Raw genomic sequence first — 23026 nt, forward strand, 5'->3', positions numbered from 1 at the left:
TCTCTGGGGAGCTGTCTCATGATGCCTGTGTATCCTTCTCACATCTCATCTGTTTCCAACTGATTGGTGTGCTCCTTCTGCTCACTGTCAATGTTACTTTCCTTTTTAGTTCTACCTTGCCTGTGACCTTTAATTCTATCCTAAGTCCTGACTATACATGAATTTTCAGATCTGCTCTCATAACTACCTGGCTTCTGTAGCCCTAATTCTCCCAGTTCAGACTCTGAAGGTAGGGGGATCTTTAGTCCAGGTTATTCCTTTGGGTCCCACAGCAGCTAACGAGTTTAGCTTCTATTTCTCCAATCAGCTCTGGTCAGGGGCTGAAGTTATGTAGGAGAAAATAGGAATTGCCAATGAGAAACATTTTATTCTTCTTTTCTAGAATTGTTTTAACTATTCTAATTTCTTTGTCTTTCCATAAAAACTTTAGAATAGTTTTATTTATATTTACAAAAATCTTGCTAAGATTGAAAGGAATTATGGTGAATGTGTATGTCAAATTTGTGGAGAATTGACATCTTTACTACACTGATCCTTTCAATCTATGGATATGGTATTTAGATCTTTGTTTCTTTTATCAGCATTTTGTAGCTTTCGGCATGTAAGTCCTGTATATATTTTATTAGATTTACACTTAAATATTTTCCCTTTTTTGAGTCATTATTAATGTTATTGTATTTTTATTTGTTTTTGCTCTAGTACATAGAAATAAAATTTATTTTTAATTTTTATTGAAATGGTTTTTATATGTTGATTGTATATCTTGCAAACTTACTAAACTCATCTATTAGTTCTGGAAAATTTTTGGTAATTCTTTGGAATTTTCTTCATAGATAATTATGCTTACTGCAGTTAGGGCCAGTTTTTCTTTCTGTTGGATCTGTATGCCTTTTATTTCCTGTCTTGCTTTATTATGCTGGCTAGAACTTCCAGAACTATGTTAAATGTTGGTAGTGAGAGTGGACATACCCATTCTGTTTCCAGTCTTAGGGAGGAAACATTATCTCTTTCCCAAAAGTATGATGTTAATTATAGGTTTTATGCAGACTTTCTTTATCAAATTGAAAAGATTTCCCTCTGTTTTTTTTTTTTTTTTTTTTTTACTATTTTTGTCATGAATGAATGTGCTGAATTTTGTCAAATGCTTTTTCTGCATCAATTGATCTGATCATCTGATTTTTCTTCTTTAGCCTTTTAATATCATGGAGGACACTGATTAATTTTCTAATACTGAACCAGCCTTGCATCCCTGGAATAACCCCACTTGATCATGGTATATACTTACATTTTTTATATTGTTGATTTCTGTTTGCTAATGTATTGTTAAGAATTTTTACATCTATATTCATGAGGGGTATTGGTCTGCAGTTTTATTTTTGTACTGTCTTTGTCTGAATTTAGTATCAGGTTAAAACTGGCATCATAGAATGAGCTAGGAAGTGTTCCTTTCTCTTCTATTTTCTGGAAAAGAAAAAAAAGTGAGTCACTCGGTCCTGTCTGACTCTTTGCAACCCCATGGACTATACAGTCCATGGAATTCTCCAGGCCAGAATACTGGAGTGGGTAGCCTTTCCCTTCTCCAGGGGATCTTCCCAATCCAGGGATCAAACCCAGGTCTCCCAAATTGCAGGCAGATTCTTCACCAGCTAAGCCACCAGGGAAGCCCAAGAATACTGGAATGGGTAGCCTATCCCTTATCCAGTGGATCTTCCCAATCCAGGAATTGAACTGGGGTCTCCTGCATTGCAGGGGATTATTTACCAACTGAGCTATGAGGGAAGCCCCTTTTCTGGAAAAGATTATGTAAATTGGTATTCATTCTTCTCTAAACATTTAATACAATTCTCCAGTGAAACCACCTGGGCCCAGATATTTCTTTGGGGGAAGGTTTCAATTACAAATTTAGTTCCCTAATTATTAAATTATCTATTTCATCTTGGGTGAGTCATGGTGGTTTGTGTGTATTGAAGAAATGGTTCATTTCATCCAACCTGTCAAATTTATATGTGTAGAATTGTTAGCCATAATTCTTTATTATGTCTCTGTTTTTTATCAGGTCTGTAGTGATACACCCTATTTTATTCCAAGTATTGGTAATTTGTGTCTCCTTTTCTCCTTTTTTTAAATTTTCTTTGTCATTCTTGCTAGCAGTTTGTGAATTTTATTAAACTTTTCAGAGAATCAGATTTTTGTTGATTGGGTCTTAGTATTGTTAAATTATTCTAAATCTATGCTGAATTTCCACTCATTTTTATATCAGTTATTGAAAGAATGGTCTCAAAGTCTCCTGGATAATCATGGATTTGTCTATTTCTCCTTTCAGTTCTATCAGTTTTATTTCACATATTTTCCAGCTCTATTATTTGGTGCATACACATTTAAGATTGCTCTATCTTCCTGGATGAAAGGATTGACCCTTTCATCATTATACAATTTTTCTCAATTTCCCTGGTAATTTGATTTGCTTGGAGGTCTTCATTTTTATTAATTCACATAGCACAACATTTCAGAAGCCACAGTAATTTTTAAACTTGGTAATTCTTTCTATTGAACATATAGTGGAAGCAGAAGCTCTTTTCTCTTCACATTGATTACTCTTCCTAGACCAAACCTACTTTCCCTACATCAGGGAATTTTGGGATAACCCACTCCAGTGTTCTTGCCTGGAGAATCCCAGGGACGGGGGAGCCTGGTGGGCTGCCATCTTGGGGTCACACAGAGTCGGACACAACTGAAGTGACTTAGCAGCAGCAGCAGGGACCCCAGAGGGTTGAAAAAATTTCCTCTTTGTGAATCAGGCAGTATGTTTATTCATAAAAGACTATAATAGTTGTTTGTATAACAGCTGTAAATGGATTGATATGTATGGACTGTAAATGGACTAAATGGATTGATAGCCTCCATATTAAGGTTGAGGTCTTATTTGTTTTCTTTACTAAAACACATATTGGCAGTCCCCTAAATAATTGAGACTAAGTTTAAAAAGAGCCTCTTGATGAGGGTGAAAGAGGACCATGAAAAAGCCGGCTTAAAACTCAACATTCAAAAAACAAAGATCATGGCATCTGGTCCCATCACTTCAGGGCAAATAGATGGGAAAAAAGTGGGAAAAGAGGCAGATTTTATTTTCTTGAGCTCCAAAATCACTGTGGAGGCTGACTGTAGCCACAAAATTAAAAGACATTTGTTCCTTGAAAGAAAAGCTATGACAAACCTAGACAGCATATTAAAAAGCAGCAACATCACTTTGCCAACAAATGCCCGTATAGTCAAAGCTATGGTTTTTTTCTGTAGTTGTATACAGATGTGAGAGTTGGACCATAAAGAAGGCTGAGCACCAAAGAACTGATGCTTTTGAATTCCAGTGGTGAAGACTCATGAGAGTCCCTTGGATAGCAAGATCAAACCAGTCAATCCTAAAGGAAATCAACCCTGAATATTCACTGGAAGGACTGATGCTGAAGCTGAACCTCCACCTGATGCGAAGAGGTGATTCACTGAAAAAGACCCTGAGGCTGGGAAAGATTGAGGGCAGGAGCAGAAGGGGACGGCAGAGGATGAGCTGGTTGGATGGCATCACTGACTAAATGGATATGAATCTGATCAAATTCTTGGAGACAGTGAAGGACAGGGAAGCCTGGTGTGCTGCCGTCCGTGGAGTTGCAGAGTTGGACTCAACTTAGCCACTGAACAGCAACAACAAGTTTAAGTTACCGGGCAATTGTTTCCAGAATCTATTGCCTTTCTAATAATGTGAACATCTTATGTGATATCTTTCAATAAGAGAGAAATGCTTATAAGCATTTGGTAAGCATATTCTAAAACGATAATGTTAATAATGATGATGCCCCAATGTTATTTCCTTGGTATAAATTCTTCTGTCATGACTGATTTCAGGATAGCAAGGTGAGGTCACAGAGCTGGGATTGGAAGAGATGCATACAGTTGGCCATCTTGAGTGGGAGGGCTGAGCACACAGCACTGCATCAGGGGATGAAGAGGAGCCAGTGGAAGGCAATGGGAAGTGACAAGGTGTGGGCAAACTGCGAGCGTATGCTCTAACTGAACACATTCAAATTTTAAAAAAACTGAGCAGGGTGGTAATGGCTTATGGCTCTCTAATTTGTGACTCCAAAATGAAATACATGATCCAGACTCCTTAGTCTGGCCTTTGAAGTTCTTTTCTTCCTGGTTCCTTTCAAGCCTTCCTAGCTTGTTTTTAGTCCTCTGACTTGTTCACTGTAATCTGGCCACATTGAGCTGCTTATGGTTCCCTGAGCCTGCCTCAGTTATCGCACAGATTCCCCTCCTTCCTGGGATATTCTTTCCCATCCTATCTTTTTGGAAATTTCTCTTCCTTCCTTAATCCTGGTTATCCTCCTGACCTATGTCAACAATACAGACACAGTGAGTTCTGCAGTCCCACAAAATTATTTGCCAGATTGTGTACCAGCAAGTATCATACTGTGCTGCGTTTCATTTACACATTCTCCTTGCCCACAAGACTGAGAGTTTCTTGAAGATGGAAATTTTGTCTTACTTATTTTTTTTTATTTTCATCATTTAGGGAAGAGTTTGGCTTATGTAAGGAGCTCAGTAAACACATAAATGTATACAAACATGAGTCACTATTAATAATAATTATTATTATTATAAAAGCAAACTCTTGGGTGGAACATGCTGCTGCTGCTGCTGCTAAGTGGCTTCAGTCATGTCCGACTCTGTGAAACCCCAGAGACGGCAGCCCACCAGGCTCCCCCGTCCCTGGGATTCTCCAGGCAAGAACACTGGAGTGGGTTGCCATTTCCTTCTCCAATGCAGGAAAGTGGAACATACTATATGGCAAAAAATTAGTGTAAGCATTGTATATATATTAAATGATTGAATTCTTAAATTAATATCCTTCTTCACATACCCACTTTATAAGTGGTAAAATTGAGGCTCAGAGGAAGAGAGTTACATACCAAGGTCACATCACTAATAAGTGTTGGAGCTGGGCATGTAGCTGCATCAGACTTTATCCCACCTCTTGGCCTTTCTTGACTCCTCCTTAATTCTTTAGCAGTCTTGGAAAAACAAAAACACTTGCAAGTATGTTTGTGACTGCAGTAACTAAATGCCCTCCCTGTCCTGTAATTCAGGTTACTCAGGATCATTAGCTATCTCAATGAGGCTGCTGCCATGGAGGAATTTAGAGAGAAAAGCAACATGTTTAATTAGGTGGCTGTTGATAACACTGACCCAGGATAAATGGATTCTGGCGACAGAGGTGCTTTTGTTGCTGCCAGAGTCTTGCCACAGGTCATTACCACCTTGATAGATTTGAGGCCCTTTTCAGCCTGACTGCTTTCACCCAAGGATGGAGGAAGTGTCACTGGGCTTTGAGCTGCTTGGAGGCCCAGGGTAATGGAGGCAGGACTCGATGGATGGTATCAGTGAAGAGTTTCAAGCAGTAGATGTCTCTACCCGAATTAGATGCAAGTCAAGTCCATATTGGATTCTGAGCTCTACCACATGTCAGACATTGTACCAAGTACTGAGAGGTGGGCGGAGATGGGTTTGGACAAAGGTGAGTCAGAATTAGGCCCTGACTTAAGCAGTGCTTTCCTCAAAATGAACTATATTATGTTGTAGAAGGTGAGCACAGAGAAGGAAGAGAAAATTATTCTCACTGAATCACTGTGGAAAGGTTTTATGGGCATAGTATCCCTGAAGGACAGGAAAGGTCTGAATGAACAAGAGGGAGAGATAGCATACCAGATAAAGTGGATGAGTACAATCATGAGGCCAAGGCATTGTGTCAGTAACTTTAGGGGATCAGCAGGCAGTGCCATTTGACTGATAGAACTTACTAAGGGGCATAATAATAAATAAAGCTGGAAGGGGAAATTCAGTCTATGGCATGTCCTAAGTGAGAGAGCAGAGCACACAGCACTATATCAGGGGATGAAGAGGAACTAGTGTAAAGTTCGTAGCCAGTGTAAGATCTTTAAGATGCAACAGAAGGGCACGTAGGCAGTGAGAATCCACTGATGTCCTCAAAGCATGAGCATGAAAGTGACCTAGACTGATGCTTCCCAGAGGTTAATTACAGGAACCAACTGGGAACCCTGTGAAAATGCAGACTCAGGTTCTGCATGACTGGGGTGGCCCTGCATGTCAGCACTGCTAACAAACTCCTAAGTACTGCTGCTGCTGTTGGGGTGATTCTAAGACCACACTTTGAGGAGCAAAGTCTAGAAGAGATGGAAGTATGCAAAAATGAGTGGGGTTGGGTAGGAGATACATTTCAGGCTGTTCATTTGCATTTCACATTTATTATTCATGAATGAAATGTTCAGCAATCCCTAGGTTCACAGTTTGTTTTGTTTTGTTTGGCTTTTATTTTTTAAATTATTAGCAGCAGTGCTGCTCATTACAAAAGTAGTTCAGTGCTCCTAATTAGACTGTGACAAGATGAAGCACCATTAACCTTAGGCCAACAGCAGTAGCCACCATTCCCTACAGGTATCTGACTTTTTAGTTGATTCTGGGGAAAAGACTAAATAAGATCAAATGGACAGCACAAGACCAGAAAGGTACGGAGAAGAAAAGAGGAAAAGGTCTCGATCCTGACCAGCAAATCTCAGTCCTCCTGCCTGCTAACAACAGACAATCCACACAGAAACAAGACACAGGCCCAAAGATCATTTAACCAATTTAAACTGTGGTGATGACTGTGTCAGGAGATGAAAAATCACAAAAGGCAGCAAGAGCAGAGCGATGCGAAGACAACCTGGCCGGGAGAGAGGTCCCGTGAAGCCAGGTCCTCCTGTGACCCTTAATACGCGGTTGCCTTTAGATAGGTCATTTAATCTTTGGGTTTCTTCATCCATAAAATGAAGCCAATAGCCCCTCCTTGCTTTCTCCTGCGGGTCTGTCTGAGGATCAAATATGAACTCAGGTGTGAAAGTGAACACAGGCACTGCTTTGGAGACCAGTGAACTCAGTGGCACCCTAAACCTAAGAAATGGTTTCTGATCTCCTGGGCCTCAACATTGCTTTGCTCCCAGGACACCTCACCTTTTATATAAACATACACCATGGTTATTTCTTCTGGAAAATCATTCTAAATTAAGCAGAAATGCCCTGCACACTTCCACTCACCCCACCAAGCCCAGGAAATAGAGTTGAGTTTATCCATTGAGTTAGAATCTGATAAGGGGCACACATGGAATCTGAGCACAAAGGCAAAACAATATTTTTGCAAAAGTCAGAACAGCATGATGCATTGGAGCCCTCTCTCTGCTACTGTAGAGCTGTGCTATTCTTTTTAAAAATTTTTTATTAAATACAGTTGATATATAATGCTATGTTAGTTTCAGGTATACAATAATTCAGTTATGTATGTATACACACACACACGTGTGTGTGTGTGTGTGTGTGTGTTTAATAACTTATACTGGAAAAGAGTATAAAAATTATATATATATATATATTCCATTATAAGTTATTACAAGATATTGCATATAGTCCCTGTGCTATCCAGTAGTCTTCATTGTTTAAATATTTTATATGTATTACTCTTCTGAATATTTTATGTGTATTACTCTTTGATTTCTTCATCTGCAAACTGGAGGTGATGTTTCTACCTAAGACAATTGCTATGAAGATTAAATTAAATGAAGAGTAATTTTTAATCTATAAGTCATTATATAATATTTAATAGTATATAATATATAATATAATTTATATAATATCTTATAGATTAAAATTACAAATATATATAAATAAAATATATAAATTAAAAATATATATAATTTAATACTATTTTTTGTCAAAAACAAATGGAGAATGTCATATATATTTTCATTTCTCTTTCCAACTGTGAAATATTACTCTGGCCTACTGGTAAATATCCCTTACTTGGCACTTCAATTTTAAAAGAATAATATAAACCTCCACACTTGTGTAGCCATTCACAGTTTAAAAGTAACTGTCTAATACTTTACAAAAATTACATGATAACTGAGAAAAATATGAGGAAAAACCTAAGAAAAATTCCATTGAGAGATCATCAAAATTATCTAAATTATAGCAATATAATGGCAAGCACATAGAAAGCACTTACCACAAAGTGCCATTTAAGTGCTCAATAAATGGTATCTATTAATATTATAGCAATCATTGACAAAAATGTGTGGAGAAGAGCTGGAATGATATATACCAAAAATTAACAGTGGCTGTGCTTCTTTCAAGAGCACAGGATTTCTAATTGATTAAAGACTGTACTAAAACAAATTCACTGATTAAAAAAAAATGGAAAGCCCATTCAAGTTCACCCAAGTTCACCAAGTTCAGCCCAAGTTTTCTGATTCCAAATTCAGGACTCTTTTTATGACACCAGGCTGCTTCCTTGCCTTTACCTCATTTTATTGTCTGTCTATCCAACGTGGAGAGCTGGATTTGACCAAAGCTGTGGATAAAAACCTACATGGGTTTCGGGAGAGGTAGACTATGAAACATGCTGAAAGAATTTTCCACGAAGATGAAGAGCAAGAGTTACTTGATCCCAGCCACTAGAGGCAAGTCTTCTCATTCAGGAATAAGAGGAATAAGAACAACAACCCCCACCACCACTTCACACTAATGTGTGTGGAGTGAAGATCCCATCTCTTCCCACCTCCCTAAACACCGCAGTCAAAGACATCTTGAGTACTTTTGACTCAAGAGCCACTTCATTGCCATTGTATCACACTTTTTGAGACTCCATAGAGTGTCAAGTTGTTCTCTTGGGGCTGGCTTAATGGATCACTTCTAAAAGGGTACACACTACTTATTTTAGAAGTCCTTTCCCAGAAGGACCAAGAAAGACAGCACAAGGAGGAGATAAAGCTGAGATAAAACATCATCCTGTCTTTATAGCTATAGAGGCTTATAAAGTTCCTGAACCGGCTGGGCTAAAAACTTGAGTCTCACTTGAAGTCTCCTTGCTTCATGCTATGCTAAGTCACTTCAGTTGTGTTCAACTCTTTGTGACCCTATGCACTGTAGCCCGCCAGGCTCCTCTGTCCGTGGATTCTCCAGGCAAGAATACTGGAGTGGGTTGCCATGCCCTCCTACAGGGTGTCTTCCCCACCCAGGGGTCGAACCTATGTCTCTTATGTCTCCTGCACTGGCAGGTGGGTTCTTGACCACTAGGGCCACCTGGAAAGCCCTTCTTAGGATATTCTTAATGGTTTCAGCTAACTGGGATCTCGCTGGAGTTGACTGCATTTCTCATTTTTGTTTTGGTCTCCTTTTGGTCTCTTATCCTCCTTGTATTCTCTACCCAAATGCCTTCAAACTTTTGTTTTTCCAATTCTGCTGAATGGTACATTTGTATAAATTTAGAACATCACAAAGAAGCTCACCTGAACTAGTTTGAGTGATATCCCCCATAAAATGCCTTGACTGGCTTAATGTTATTTCATGCCCTTATTTCATACATAGATAGACCTTCTGCAACCTTGCAGCCTCTGTCTGGCATTCATCTTTCCTCAGTCACCCGTCCAGATTTCATCCATTCATCAGTGAAAAGATGACTCTTTTGCCGAATTGGATAACAGTTTTTGAATACTGGAAGAATATAATATTTTCTGAGCCTTTTTTGTGTTATGACAATATCATAGCCACATACACATTTTTAAACTTAATCTGCATCATTAGCATATCCTCGACTACTTTCTTAAGTTTAGACAATTAACAAAACAATAAAATCAAACTCTGATCTCTAGAGTTTGCTTATTTCCATGGTATAATTGCTGCCACCAATTCCAAGCTACCAGCATGACATCACTGAACATGCAGTTGGTGAAAGATGAGCACACTATCATAAATTATTTCCACCACACAAGTAGAATAGGTAAAAGTAACCCCAGGTTTCCCAGGTGCCACTAGTACTAAAGAATCCACCTATCGATGCAGGAGATGTTAGGGAGGTGGGTTTGATCCCTGGGTTGGGAAGATCCCCTGGAGGAGGGCATGGCAAACCACTTCAGGATTCTTGCCTGGGAAATCCCATGGGCAGAGGAGCCTGGTGGGCTACAGTCCATGGGGTCACACAGAGTCAGACTCGACTTAGCAACTAAAACCACCACCACCTATACTACTTGGACAGCAAGAAGATCAAACAAGTCAATCCTAAAGGAAATCAACCCTGAATATTCATTGGAAGGACTGATGCTGAAGCTGAAGCTCCAATACTTTGGCCACCTGATGGGAAGAACCAACTCATGGGAAAAGACCCTAATGCTAAGACTGAGGGCAGGAGGAGAAGGGGGAGGCAGAGGATGAGATGGTTGAATGGCATCACCAACTCAATGGACATGAAATTGAGCAAACTTAGGGATACAGTGAAGGACAGGGAAGCTTGGTATGCTACAGTCCATCAGGTCACAGAGAGTTGGATGCGACTTAGCTATTGAACAACAACAACCTACACTACATTAAACGGGTTTTTACTATTCATGATTCTGAAGATGGAATACTGATTTGAAAGCAGACATTCTTTAAACCACTGATGAGCAGCCAAGGATTTTTCATCTCCCCAGAAGAAACTGAAAGTTGATGTACACAAAGCCCAGTCATTTTTGTCACATATGAATAAGTGTTATGCTTGAAAAGAGTCTTGTGTGGTTGGTAAGGTTGGGGAAATTGGTCTATATTACAGCCCCTGAAACTTATAAGAATGGATGGTCTTATTCCATCAGAAAAACAAGTAAAGGGGACAAGAGCAGCCCTGGGCTCTCACCTCTCTGGGCCCGTGTATTTATACATTTGTTTTGTTTAGTCTTGCTGTTGTTATTTTGGAGGTTTGCTTTTAATTTGATTATTTTTGCTGTTTGTTTGTTTTGTTTTGTTTTGTTTTGTTTTGTTTTGTTTTTGCTGCACTACAAATGAACAGAAGAGTTAAGTGTGATAAGTCATTCAAAACCTGTATGCATGTCTTTCTTTTGACAAACAACCTCCTATCTTCTGCTTGAACAGTCACAGTGTCTGGGACCTCATTCATTTCGTCCAGATGCCTGAACATCTTTACAACTGACACCTCTTAGCATTACAAGTAGGCAGTCTGATCAAGCTATAAGGATTAACAGGCAAAGGAAAGTAACTGGCAATGTCTTACTCTGGTAGAAATGACTGAAATCAGATCTCTTGAAACTTGCTTTTGATGGAGGGTCATGGGAGAAGTAAAAGAATTTTAACAGAGAGGATGACCAAAAGAGAACACAAAATCACTACCATTTAAAAAGGAGAAATGGGTTTCAATGCACACAGAAAGAAAGCCTGACAGCAAATAAGCAAATGTGACTGCTTGAAATTCTACATGCATGGGATACACACATTGTTGTTGTCCTTAACATAAATGGATACCACAAAATGAAAGCAAAACAGAAAACCAGTTGCTGGAAAGTGCTTTCCAATTCTTTGAGCTTCCTATTAGGTTTAGAGCTAGGTACAAAACTTGAGTCTTGGGGGTAAAACTGTTCATATTTATCTGAACACTGCCTGGTTCAGCATCCTAGTTGATATTAAAGCAAGCACACAATTATGGAGATAAGCCTCAACACAGATCACACAATCAGATTTATCTTTGGATAGTTGACATCTACTGGCTATTGTAATCACTAAGCAAAAGCATTCAAACAAATAAAAAAACAGGTCAAATAAAATCAAACAAAATAGGCACTATTAAAGAAATGAGAGAAATGAGAAAGTCACTCGGTCGTGTCCATCTCTTTGTGATCCCGTGGAACTTCAGAGTCCATGGAATTCTCTAGGCCAGAATACTGGAGTGGGTAGCCTTTCCCTTCTCCAGGGGATCTTCCCAACCCAGGGATTGAACCCAGGTCTCCCACATTGCAGGCGGATTCTTTACTAGCTGAGCCACAAGGGAAGCCCATTAAAGAAATAACTGATACTATGATTAATATGTGAGAGTTACACAAACATCCACCACTGAATTTGAAAGACTGCATTTGTGCATCTTTTCTTATAAATGAGATACATTGTAGAAATGAATTAGTTAAGTGTTTACCTCTGATGTGACCTTCAGAATTTAAGTAGACACCTATCCTAATCAAGGCAGGCTTTTCATTTGCACAAGTCATACTCTACCCTGCGAATGAGAGGTGGAGAGTGGAAAATAATGATGATAGAGATGGAGATGGATAGATAAAAATAAAAGTAGAGGCTACAAATAACAACAAAAATTAACTATTGGCTTACCAATACTACTGTGAACAGAGAAAGGACACTGATATGCATTGAAAAGTCATATATGCTAGGGACTTTGCTAAGAATTTTACGTTATCTCATTTAGTCATCCTAACACCTCATCAAGTATATATCATTATCTCTAATTTATATATTAGGACACAAATGCTCAGAAATTGTCAGGTTGGTTTTCAAAATTCATTTTAATTCAAATATTGGAACCCTTTTGAAACAATGATATCACGTGGTGGTCAGACAGATGGAAACAAGTTATTTGGTTCTGCATTTCATTGATTAAGGGATTTATTCTGCTTGCCTGGATGCTTAAACATTCCAGAGTTGCCCTCCTAAAACTTAATCAAAGAAGATGTCCCACCCAGAGGTGAAAGACTAAATGATTCTTCACTTAAGGTATAGAAGTTACTGAACTTTTCTGCTGAAACCTCTGGAGATCATATTACCAAGAAAACTTACTGAACTCTGAAGTGGAATTCTAACTGCATTCTCCTCTTAATATTATGCATTCTGCAGAAGAAAAGACATGCCTCTTACCCTTATTATGAGTATATTTTACCTATTATTGTAAAGACCATGACATTCCTAATATTTGCCTGGTGCGTTAAGTAAAGGTCACATAGACACTAGAGTTTTGGGGGAGGACAGAAAGGTAACCATCTCCATGGTGTCTTTTGCAATGAAAACCCCTGTAGCTAAGATTAAAACTTGAGAGAATAGAGCAGTCAATAAACTGACAAGGATGTAAGTGTTAGATTTGGTTTTTATCCTAACTCTGAACAGGTGGCCTGTCTTTTTTTGGCAGTGGTGGGGAAGGGGTTATATTTATTTATTTTTAAATTTTTATTTTATGTTGGTGTACAGCTGATTAACAATGTGCTAGTTTCAGGTATACAGCAAAGTGACTCAGGTATACACATATATGTATGTTCTTTTTCAGCTTCTTTTTTTCTCATTTAGGTTATTATAGAGTATTGAGCAGAATTCCCTGTGCTATACAGTAGGTCCTTGTTGGTTATCTATTTTAATATAGTAGTGTGTACATGCCAATCCCAATCTCCCAGTCTATCCCTTTTTACCAGGTGGCCTGTCTTTATCCTACATGATTTTTCCTAGTTTTTTGCTCAAAATTCACATTGTATACATTGACCTCACCCATCCTCTTTCCCAACCCTCCTTTCCACTGTATCCAGAGTGGGATGGTTAGTAGCATGGTATGATTGGTGAGAGAGTGCTTACAAGAGACAGAGATTGGAACCAGAGAGCTCAATTAGGAGGCTAATGCAATGGTCCTTGTGGGAAATGGTCATGCCCTGAGTTAAGGTACTTGCAATGATAGTTGAGAGAAGCAACTATCTTGGAAAACAGTCATAGAAGTCAAACTTGGTCATAACATCAGCCATGGGGCACCACAAGACTTTACTCTCCAACAGGAGCATAATTGATGATCTCTCTGTAACCAGAAGAAATTCTGGCCATCGTCTATTCTATTATGGTATTGTCAAACAAAAGGCTAGATTTCCATTGCCCTTCACTTAGTCATAATTACTCACTCTGTCAAGAGCCAGAAGCCTTGAATTGTCTCTCCAGAAGTCTTGGTAATATGGCCTTTCAAGTCTTCCATGGCAGTCTCAATGACCCCTGGCTGAGTAGGAAGAAGAAAATACCTAGTTTAGAGAAGCCTGAGTCCCCTTCATGCTTATGATTAATTACTATAACCCAGCAACACCTCCAGAAAGTTGACCAGGAAAGATAGTTCTTGGAGTAGCCTGTTGGTTGTTGGCACTGCCTGCCAGAGAGCTTAGTCTTGAATTCTGGCATTTACTAAGCTGCTCTCCTTGCATGAGACAAAAGTGATCCAGGTCCTATAAGCCTTTCATAATCTTACTCTCACTTGTTCAAAGAAATTCGGATCGCTATTTTCAGAGGGCCAGTTTTTCTGACGAACAAATATGTTTATAATGAAATTCAATGCATTTAGCAATATCTACTTTTTTTTTAAATCAAACTTTTCTCTCTTCAAACAGTATATGGCAGTAAAACATAAAAGAAAAACCTTCCAATGTTCTGACTGTAATTCTGGTTCTGGGAAATGAACTTTTTTGTCTCCTTACCTCTCTTTCTTCACCATTCTCCAAGCAGGTATTCCTACTATGAGCCTTCCTCTAGTTTAAAAATCGATTGACGTTCCTTAACAAGAAATTCACTTTCCTAGCGGCTGAGCAGTAAAGAAGCCTCCCTCTAATGCAGGAGACATAGATTCAATCCCTGGGTCCAGAAGATCCCCTGGAGAAGGAAATGGCAGCCCACTCGAGTATTCTTGCCTGGGAAATCCCATGGACAGAGGAGCCTGGTTGGGGAAGGGGTGGGGGCAGGGGTGGCACTGTAGTCCATGGACTCATAAAGAGCTGGACACAACTTTGTGACTAAAGAAGAAATTCATAGACGCTCAAGCTTAGTGATTCTTAAACTTCAGTGCACATGAGAATCACCTAAAATGTGTTTTTAAAACACAGATTTCTGGGCACTGTCCCCAGAGATTCTGATTCAGTAGTTCCGAGTAGGGGCCTGAGAATTTTCATTTTTATCAAGTTCCTGGGTGATGATATTGGTGTGGGACTCTACTGTAAGAACCATTGTTCTCTAGGCAGTCACTCCCAGCCTTGGTTACTCATCAGAATCACCAGGGGAGCTTTGGAAAATTCTAATGCTGAGGCTGTACACAAGGCCAATTATATCAGATACTCAGTGGGTGGGATCCTCATAACAGTACATCAGGATTTTTAAAAGCATCTTGGGTAACTCCAGTGTATAGAACCACTACAGCTCAGGGCTCATCAATTATAAGCCATTTCATTTTATAGGTGTGGAAACAGGGGTCTGCATGTGGAAGTAACTTGTCAAGTTCCCTCCGCTAAGAGGTGACTGACAAGAGACAGGAAATCTAGACATTCCACCTCCAGGCAAAGAACACAGTGCTGACCTCATGCCCAGCCCTGGAACAAGTATGCTACAAGCTCTCGTATTTTCTCTGTGTAATAGGGATTTATACTAAACACCTAATCTTCCATAAATATTAGCACTCCTAATCCTCCTGGTTTGAGACCTTTCCTAAAAGGAAACAGGGACACTAGCCTGGCCAAGACCCATTCAAATAAATTTTTCTCCCAGAGGTGAGTAGGTTGTAGGATTTGGGGTTGCTTGTTTTCTCAGTCATTGATAAAAGGCTTTGAAAAATGTTGACCATAGAGTCCATTGGTTAAGAAAAATCTTACATGAGTCCACATGTAAAATATAGGAAAAGAAGTAAAGAATCTGCCTGCAATGTGGGAGACCTGGGTTCAATCCCTGGGTTGGGAAGATCCCCTGAAGAAGGGAAAGGCTACCCATTCCAGTATTCTGGCCTGGAAAATTCCATGGACTGTATAGTCCATGGGGTTGCAAAGAGTCAGACACGACTGAGCGACTTTCACTTTCATACTTTCACTTTTCCCCCTCCCTTCCAATTCATTCCACACAGTCCAAGTCATCCTGGAATTTGCAGGACAACTACTTAGAGTTGGGTGTCCTGGGTTGATATTCCAGATCTGTCATGAACAAATTCTTTGACCTCTAGACAATGATTTACTGTCCTTGGCCTCCATTTCTTTATCTATAAGACAAATGAGTAGACTGGATGATCTTTCCAAGCCAAGCTGATTATCAAAATCTCCTGGAAATCTTTAAGAAAATATAATCACAGCCTTTACACCTAGAGATTCTGATTTCTCAATTTTAACAAGTTTCCTGTTGAATTGGACAGTCAGCCAGTAGACTGAATGATTTCTGGCTCTTTTGTCATCCTCTGCTGCTGGTTGAAGGGCCCTTCAGAAAGCTAATACAGCACACCAGGCCTGCTGAACCTGGTGTGTCATGAAATCAGTAAGTTCTGGGACATTCATTAAATATGCTTTGTGCTCCCATTGACACAAGAGGTTGTATCAGCATCACTGATCCAGTCCCAGGTGGCTCAGATGGTAAAGAATATGCCTGCAATGAGGGAGACCTGGGTTCAATCCCTGGGTTGGGAAGAACCCCTGGAGGAGGGTATGGCAACCCACTCCAGTCTTCTCGCCTGGAGAATCCCTATGGACAGAGGAGCCTGGCAGGCTACAGTCTATGGGGTTGCAAAGAATCGGACATGACAGAGTGATTAAGCACAGCACAGCTGGTAGGACTGGTCTATGTTTCATGGAAATTTCCTGGGATTCTGTGACAATTCTCTCATCGCTCATCCTCAGCTCTCCATGATGCAGCCGGACTCTACCAGGCTCGATGGTCAAAGTTCTCTGAAAAATGATACTTTCTTTGATGATTCATCATGGCTATTTTTCCTGTCTCTCTTCCTGTATCCATGTAATTTCTTCTTCAAGCTAATATAACTTGGTAGTGAAACTAGTACTTCTCAGAAGAAAAAAAAAATTAGAAATAGAATTGAAGAATAATGAAATAATAATGAAATAAGCATTTTGTTGAATGCTTTTATACCAGGCACTTTGCCAAAAGTATGTAAAGACAAATAAAAGAAAGTATAATTTTTCAAAACTTTACTTGTCTTTTCTATGAAAGGCAATCAGCAAAATCCATCAAAATGATCTATCCTTTGATCCACACATTCCATTTCCGTGAAGTTATACTACTGACAGTCTTGCATATGTACAAAATGACATATGCAAAGTTTCCTCTGCAGCCTGGTTTGTGGATAGCAAAAACTTGGAAACCATGCAAAAGTCTAGGAATAGGAGACTCGTTAGGTATATCATGGGATACATACATGCAATGAAATACGATAAATATGTAAAAAATGAAGAAACATACTTTGAAGCAAGGGTAAATATGTCATCATTTGTGTAAAAAGGGAGGAATGGATAAGAATAAGTATTTTTGTTTGAACACACCTAAAGTCACTCTAGAAAGATACACAGAAAAGGTTAACAGGCGTCCCCTACAGGTAGGGAAGGAACGTGATGGTGGACACAGTGTATAGAGGTGTTGTTTTACTACGCATCCCTGTGTGGATGCTCAACTCTTTTCTACTCTATGGACTGTAGTCCACCAGGCTCCTCTGTCCATGAGATTTCCCAGGCAAGGATACAGGAGTGGGTTGCCATTTCCTACTCCAGGGGTCTTCCCAACCCAGGGATCAAATCCACATCCTCCTGTACTGAGCCTCCTGCATTTTGGGTGGATTCTTTATTGCTGAGCCACCAGGGAAGCCCATTGTTTTACTATACACCTTTTCAAAAGTTAAAGGTTAAAAGTAAAGTGGATTCTTTAGAGAACAGTTTGGAAATCTCTGAAATCCTATCTGGGTACTCACTGCCTTAGTTCTCACCTTTAGTAGAAACATCGATCACGCCTTTATGGAACAGTTATGCATCGTGTCCTGATAAAGTATTTTACTCTTCTCCATTTGTTACTCTTGGTTACTATGATACATTAACTTCAGCCATTTAGTGTCAAAAATACAATAAAGTGTGTGAACCTTTTGACTTGTGTCCAGGCCAAGGTTTTTTTTAAATCTCAGCCTTTCTGGTTGCTATGAGACCCTCGCCAAGTCACCTTGCCATTCCACAAATCAGTCTACATGCATATGTTAGATAGATGAGATACCATTAACTGTAGCAGCTGTTTGGAAATGACCAAAACATTGATAACATTGAAGAATAAAAGACTCTATTGTCATTCTTCTTGTTAATACTAAATAGAAGGGAAACCTTTGTACCAGGATCAGGGGATCAGATGATTATTGCAGTGGAACAATTAGCTCTGAGACTCCTTGCAGCCTGAGACTCAAAGGAAAGTATATTGGAATGATATGTACGCATCATCCAATCAAATAAAGCTTAGCAAGAGAGTACACATACATTTCTAATTCTAAATTTTAAGAAAAAAATCATTAGGGGGATCCTTATTTTTAAGTCACTACATGACATAATGAACAATAGCTTCTCTGATGTCTAGCCCTAAATAGTTTCAGTGAAAACAAATGTGCTGAGGAAAGTTCAAGGACATAAGTATTTGTTGTTGAACTTATTTTATATTGGAGTAGAGCTGATTAACAATGTTGCAGTAGTTTCAGGTATACAGCAGAGTGACTCAGCCATGCATATACAGACATACGTATTTGTCTCCTTGCATTTCCTTGAGCTAGACTAGCCTGGGAGTCAGTTGTCACACAAACAATATTCATGCCTGCTATTAATATTTTCCCTTGTAATGGACACTTTAGTCAGACAGTGAGAAGAAAGGACAGAGAAGAAAAGAGTGCTCCTAGGGACTTAGACACAGTCAGCCCTCTCTTGCGGGTGTCATCGTCCTCAGAAAGGGTTTGCTTTGTGGTACACTCATAAGGTAAGAAACTAGTTCTGAATTGGACCTGATTTGTAAAGCCCAGGCAAATTTGTCTCTCTCTGAAAATGAAAGAAATGCTTCTTATCTCGTAATTGTTAAGGATCTATGCTCAGATAGAAACATCAACTTTTATTACCATCTTCAAAGCATTTCAGTGCAAGGAGGGGAATCCAGAAACCTTCTGCCCAGTGAGATATATAATTTCTAAGCCAGAGGGAAGCTCACACAGACAATAACAATACAACTAATATATTTAGTTGTTCCCAGTACAAGAGCAAGACACAGGGAAGCCTATAGTAAGAGAAGAGGGAAAAGGAGAGAGTATGAAAGCCAAATTAGTGTCATGAAGGCAATGACATCTTGCCACACAATAGGAAGTCCCAAACCTGCTTATTAAAGTCTCGTTCCTCACAATAGAACACAGGCTATAAAAAGGCCACGGGGAACCATTAATTAAATATTAAAAGATCAAATAGTTTTAGTCCCATTAGTTTGTATGTAATTTACATTCTTAAGTATAAATTTAGAGATAATTCCCCATCTCTAATCGCTTTCAACTTTCTGATAAGGTATCTGCAAATATAGAGTCCTACAGGGAGTTTAAATATATCTTTCCCCATGCAGATCAAGTATTGTTCCTTTCATAAGAAGTTGCTTTTGAATATCACTCTCTACAACTAAAGTGATTATCATAATATACCTCAAGTTATTAGCCTTGAGGGGTACTTTTGTGGAGAGAAGGCAGTAGGCCATTTTTAGACATGTCTAAGCAATAATAGCAAATGAACAAAAATAGGAGGAAAAGGTTATCCAAGCAGACTGATAGCAACTGGTTCAGACCCTCATTATGTGACTGCTCATTCACTGTCCAAGGTCAGAGGCAGTGGATAGGTGGCACAAAGTGCCAGGAATCCTGGGTTCCAGGCCTGCCATGGCCCCTAAGCTGCCAAAGAAGAGAAGTCACATCAGTTCTGTGTGTCCTAGGGGTAGGATTAGATATTCTCTGAGGCCCTTCCTGGCTCGAAGCAAGAATGTCGCTAAGCCACATCGGAAGGGCAAAGTTGCAGTAAATAAACACTTGTCTGGAAGACTGAGGAAAGAACGCAACAACTCAGAGTGACCCATAAAATAACATAAGAGGTTCAAGGGACCAGATCAACTTGTTTTATGACCAGATATTCAGAGATGTGATCTAATACACAATGTTGTGATGCTAAAGATGCCTCTTGTTTGCCTTAAATTATCTTATATTTCCATATCCAACTTGAAACTCATATAATTGATCCTCCTCTTATTAGAGCATTAGGTGTCCACACCTGGCAGCTAAGAAATTGAGTCCATCTGCCTCAGTGAGCCAAGGAATAACTTCCCCTTCCAAGTTAAAAAATATGAACAAAAAGCAGCCTAAATATACAGCAAAACTTAAATAAATTGTATTACGTTTCCATGATACTTCTCTGGTGGCTCAAATGGTAAAGGATTTGCCTGCACCTCAGGCTCTCCGGGTTCAATCCCTGGGTTGGGAAGATCCCCTCAAGAAGGGAATGACTACCCATGCCAGTATTCTTGCCTAGAGAATCCTCAGGACGAAGGAGCCTGGTAGGCTACATTCCATGGGGCTGCAAAGAGTCAAACATAACTGAGCACCTTAGCACACACAACAGATGTAACACTATGTTTTGCACAATAAAATGTACATGTAAGAAAAAAGTAAGAAAGGATATTCACCAAAATGTATAAAAGCATATTTATATATTTTCGTTAACTTTGAGCTGTGGAATTATAAACCACCTCAAGTGAAATTACTTTAAAACCTTATAATAAAATGCAAGGCCAAAAAATTTTTCTACTCAGTCTTACTGCTCTTCTGCATTTGCCACATAGCCTTAAAATTCTTACACGGTAATAAATTGATTTCTTTTAAGCCACTGCATGGGATCAAGAACTATGAATGGGAATTGGGAAACATCAGCTCTAAACCCAGCTTTGGTTCTTATTAGCTTCCTGGGCAAGTCAGCGTGCACTAAGTCAGTGTGCACTAAGTCAGCGTGCACTAAGTGTTAGGACTTCCGGTGGGCCACTGCCCCTCTCTGGGTCTTAGTTGCCACTAAAAATGAGAGCGTTGACTACCAACTTGGTGTTCAAAGTGCGATCTGTGGACAGAAAGCATGATTATTTCCATAGAGTGCATATAAATGCAGAATCTAAGGCCTCATCCCAGACCTACTGAATCAGACCAATATTCTAACAAGCTTTCCAGGTAATCTGTTTGCATGATAAAGCTGAGAAGCACCACACCAGATCATCACTGGACTAGAGCTCTTTTCAGCTCCAAGAAGTGATACCTTGTCATGTGATGAATGTTTCATAGGTCTGAGTCATTCACAGTCCTGGTCTGATTTAATTATCCCTCGAGAAAATGAGTTAGCTTCCTTCATTTAAATCTCTGCTGCTACAGACCCTATATGTCTACATTTATACCTTACTTTAGAGGTCATGGTGAGGTCATGGGCATCTTAATGCCATTCTTATTACCACTTACAGAAATGTGAATGCCAAATTAACCAAAAAAAAAAAAAAAAAAAAGAGGAATAAAGTATTTAGAATAGCAAGAGATGCTGTTTATGAAATGTTAATAGATGTGTCTTACACTGTATTAAAAACCCTTTAAAAAGTAGCTTATTTAAACTCTCAGATAAAACTCACATTGTATCCATACTTTGAAGAGAAGAAATTTATGCATACATACACACCACACACACATACCTCCTCCCATTTCCTCAGCTACCAACACATCAACAGATCTGTGGTTTACAAGGTAGTTAAACCGTATCATTCCTTTATTTATTCAAACTAATATTTATCATTGTTTCAGTAGAACCAACAATCTCATTTTCATTATCCTAGAATGCATTAAAGCACATTCATTATACTCATGTGCTAAAAAAAAAAAGAAAAAAAAAGAAACCAAGAAGAAAAAAAAGTAATAAAACCTCTTCATATTTTGTCTTAGTCTGAAGGAAAGTGAATGCTGACTGCCTTGGGAATATAGCCCTCACAGTCAGCTCCTAAAGAGTCCTTGTGTCTACTTCAGACTCACTGACAAAATTAGAAGGTTTTCCTTCCCAGGCTCTTGAGAACTTAAAGTTGATTTCTATACACCTGGTGGAAAAGATGTTCTTCACATGAATCAGAGTCAGTAATAGAAAACCTTTACTAAAACATCCTAAGTTCAATTGTACTTTATGGTAGAAAGACCACCGGACTTAGAAGATACAGAGTCTAGCTACAGGTCTTACACTAATATCATACGACTTAGTCACTTAACTCCTCTGAAGCTTCTGTGCATTTACTCCTAAAACAAGACTGATAAGCCTTTCTCTGCCTACCTCACAGTGCTGCTCCAGGGGACTGTCTCTTATAAGCTACACAGAGCCACACAAATAAAAGCATCATGTAAACAAATAAATAAAAGCTCTGTTGTGACTTTACAAGAATTTACAGAATCCTTGTAAACCACAGATCTGTGTCAGTTTAGCTAAGCTGCAACTACACTTTCTAGAATTCCCTTTCTTGTCTGCTTCCAACTTAGTGTTGGCCACAACAGACATTTGTGTCAGACTTCAAAGGTAGAAGTGAAACATCAGTCGTGTTCTTGCTGAAGATCAGGACAGGCCAATCAGACCCCGTTGTTCAGAGCTGCTGATCTCTTGTTTGCTTGATGGCATAAAAGGGAGTGGGGAAACCCCTGGACCTATAGCTTCTTTTGTTACAGTCAGACTTCCTCCCTCAGATCCTCCTTCCCTGAACTGAGTAAGTGTGCAGCTAACTCGGTGGAGAATAGTGGCTTTTCCTGAAAATGACTCACATCTTCAAATCCAAACTTGGTGGGAGAGCAACACAGGTTCCATTTTTCTGTGGTGAGTGCTGCCGGATCAAAAGGAGTTCTAATTCGTCCATGTAGGTTCCCCTGTTCCCTAGTTCTACTGCACAACGGCCAGTTGGTTGATGTGTAACACCTCCAGACCCATCAACAGATGCAAAGAACAGCTTTGCATAGATTTCTCAGGCAGCTCTCTTAACTGTACCAGCTTCCAATGATACATCTCTTATTCCATATCATTCATCACTGTTCCTCTCTCATCTAACCCTGATAGATACATCATCACTATCAAAAAAAATGGACATTCTAAGGGATGCTTTGATTTTATCCCAGATATATCTTACAACTAAACTTTGCATATTCAAAAAAGTTACCATGCTTTGGAAAACAAGCCATTTGCTTTACATATGCAAAAAACACACAAACACACACATAACAAGGAACATGCCAGCAATTTGCACATATGAGTCACTGGATATAGCTAAGACTCACTGAATA

General features: G+C 39.3%; 1 protein-coding gene across 12 annotated transcripts in view; it reads right to left on the bottom strand.

Moving 5' to 3' along the window:
* TPRG1 (tumor protein p63 regulated 1) overlaps window positions 1-23026 on the bottom strand; it is a 363442-nt gene that overhangs the window by 107116 nt on the left and 233300 nt on the right. For 9 of the 12 annotated variants that reach the window (XM_055568736.1, XM_055568735.1, XM_055568727.1 and 6 more), the window contains one exon: window positions 13806-13897. The exons of the other annotated variants lie outside the window; for them this stretch is intronic. In XM_055568736.1, coding sequence (XP_055424711.1) covers window positions 13806-13897 — 92 coding nt within the window. The remainder of the gene's footprint in view (window positions 1-13805; window positions 13898-23026) is intronic. 12 annotated transcript variants of the gene reach the window in all.

The sequence above is a fragment of the Bubalus kerabau genome, chromosome 2, assembly GCF_029407905.1.
Source record: "Bubalus kerabau isolate K-KA32 ecotype Philippines breed swamp buffalo chromosome 2, PCC_UOA_SB_1v2, whole genome shotgun sequence".
NCBI classification, from domain to species: Eukaryota; Metazoa; Chordata; class Mammalia; order Artiodactyla; family Bovidae; genus Bubalus; species Bubalus kerabau.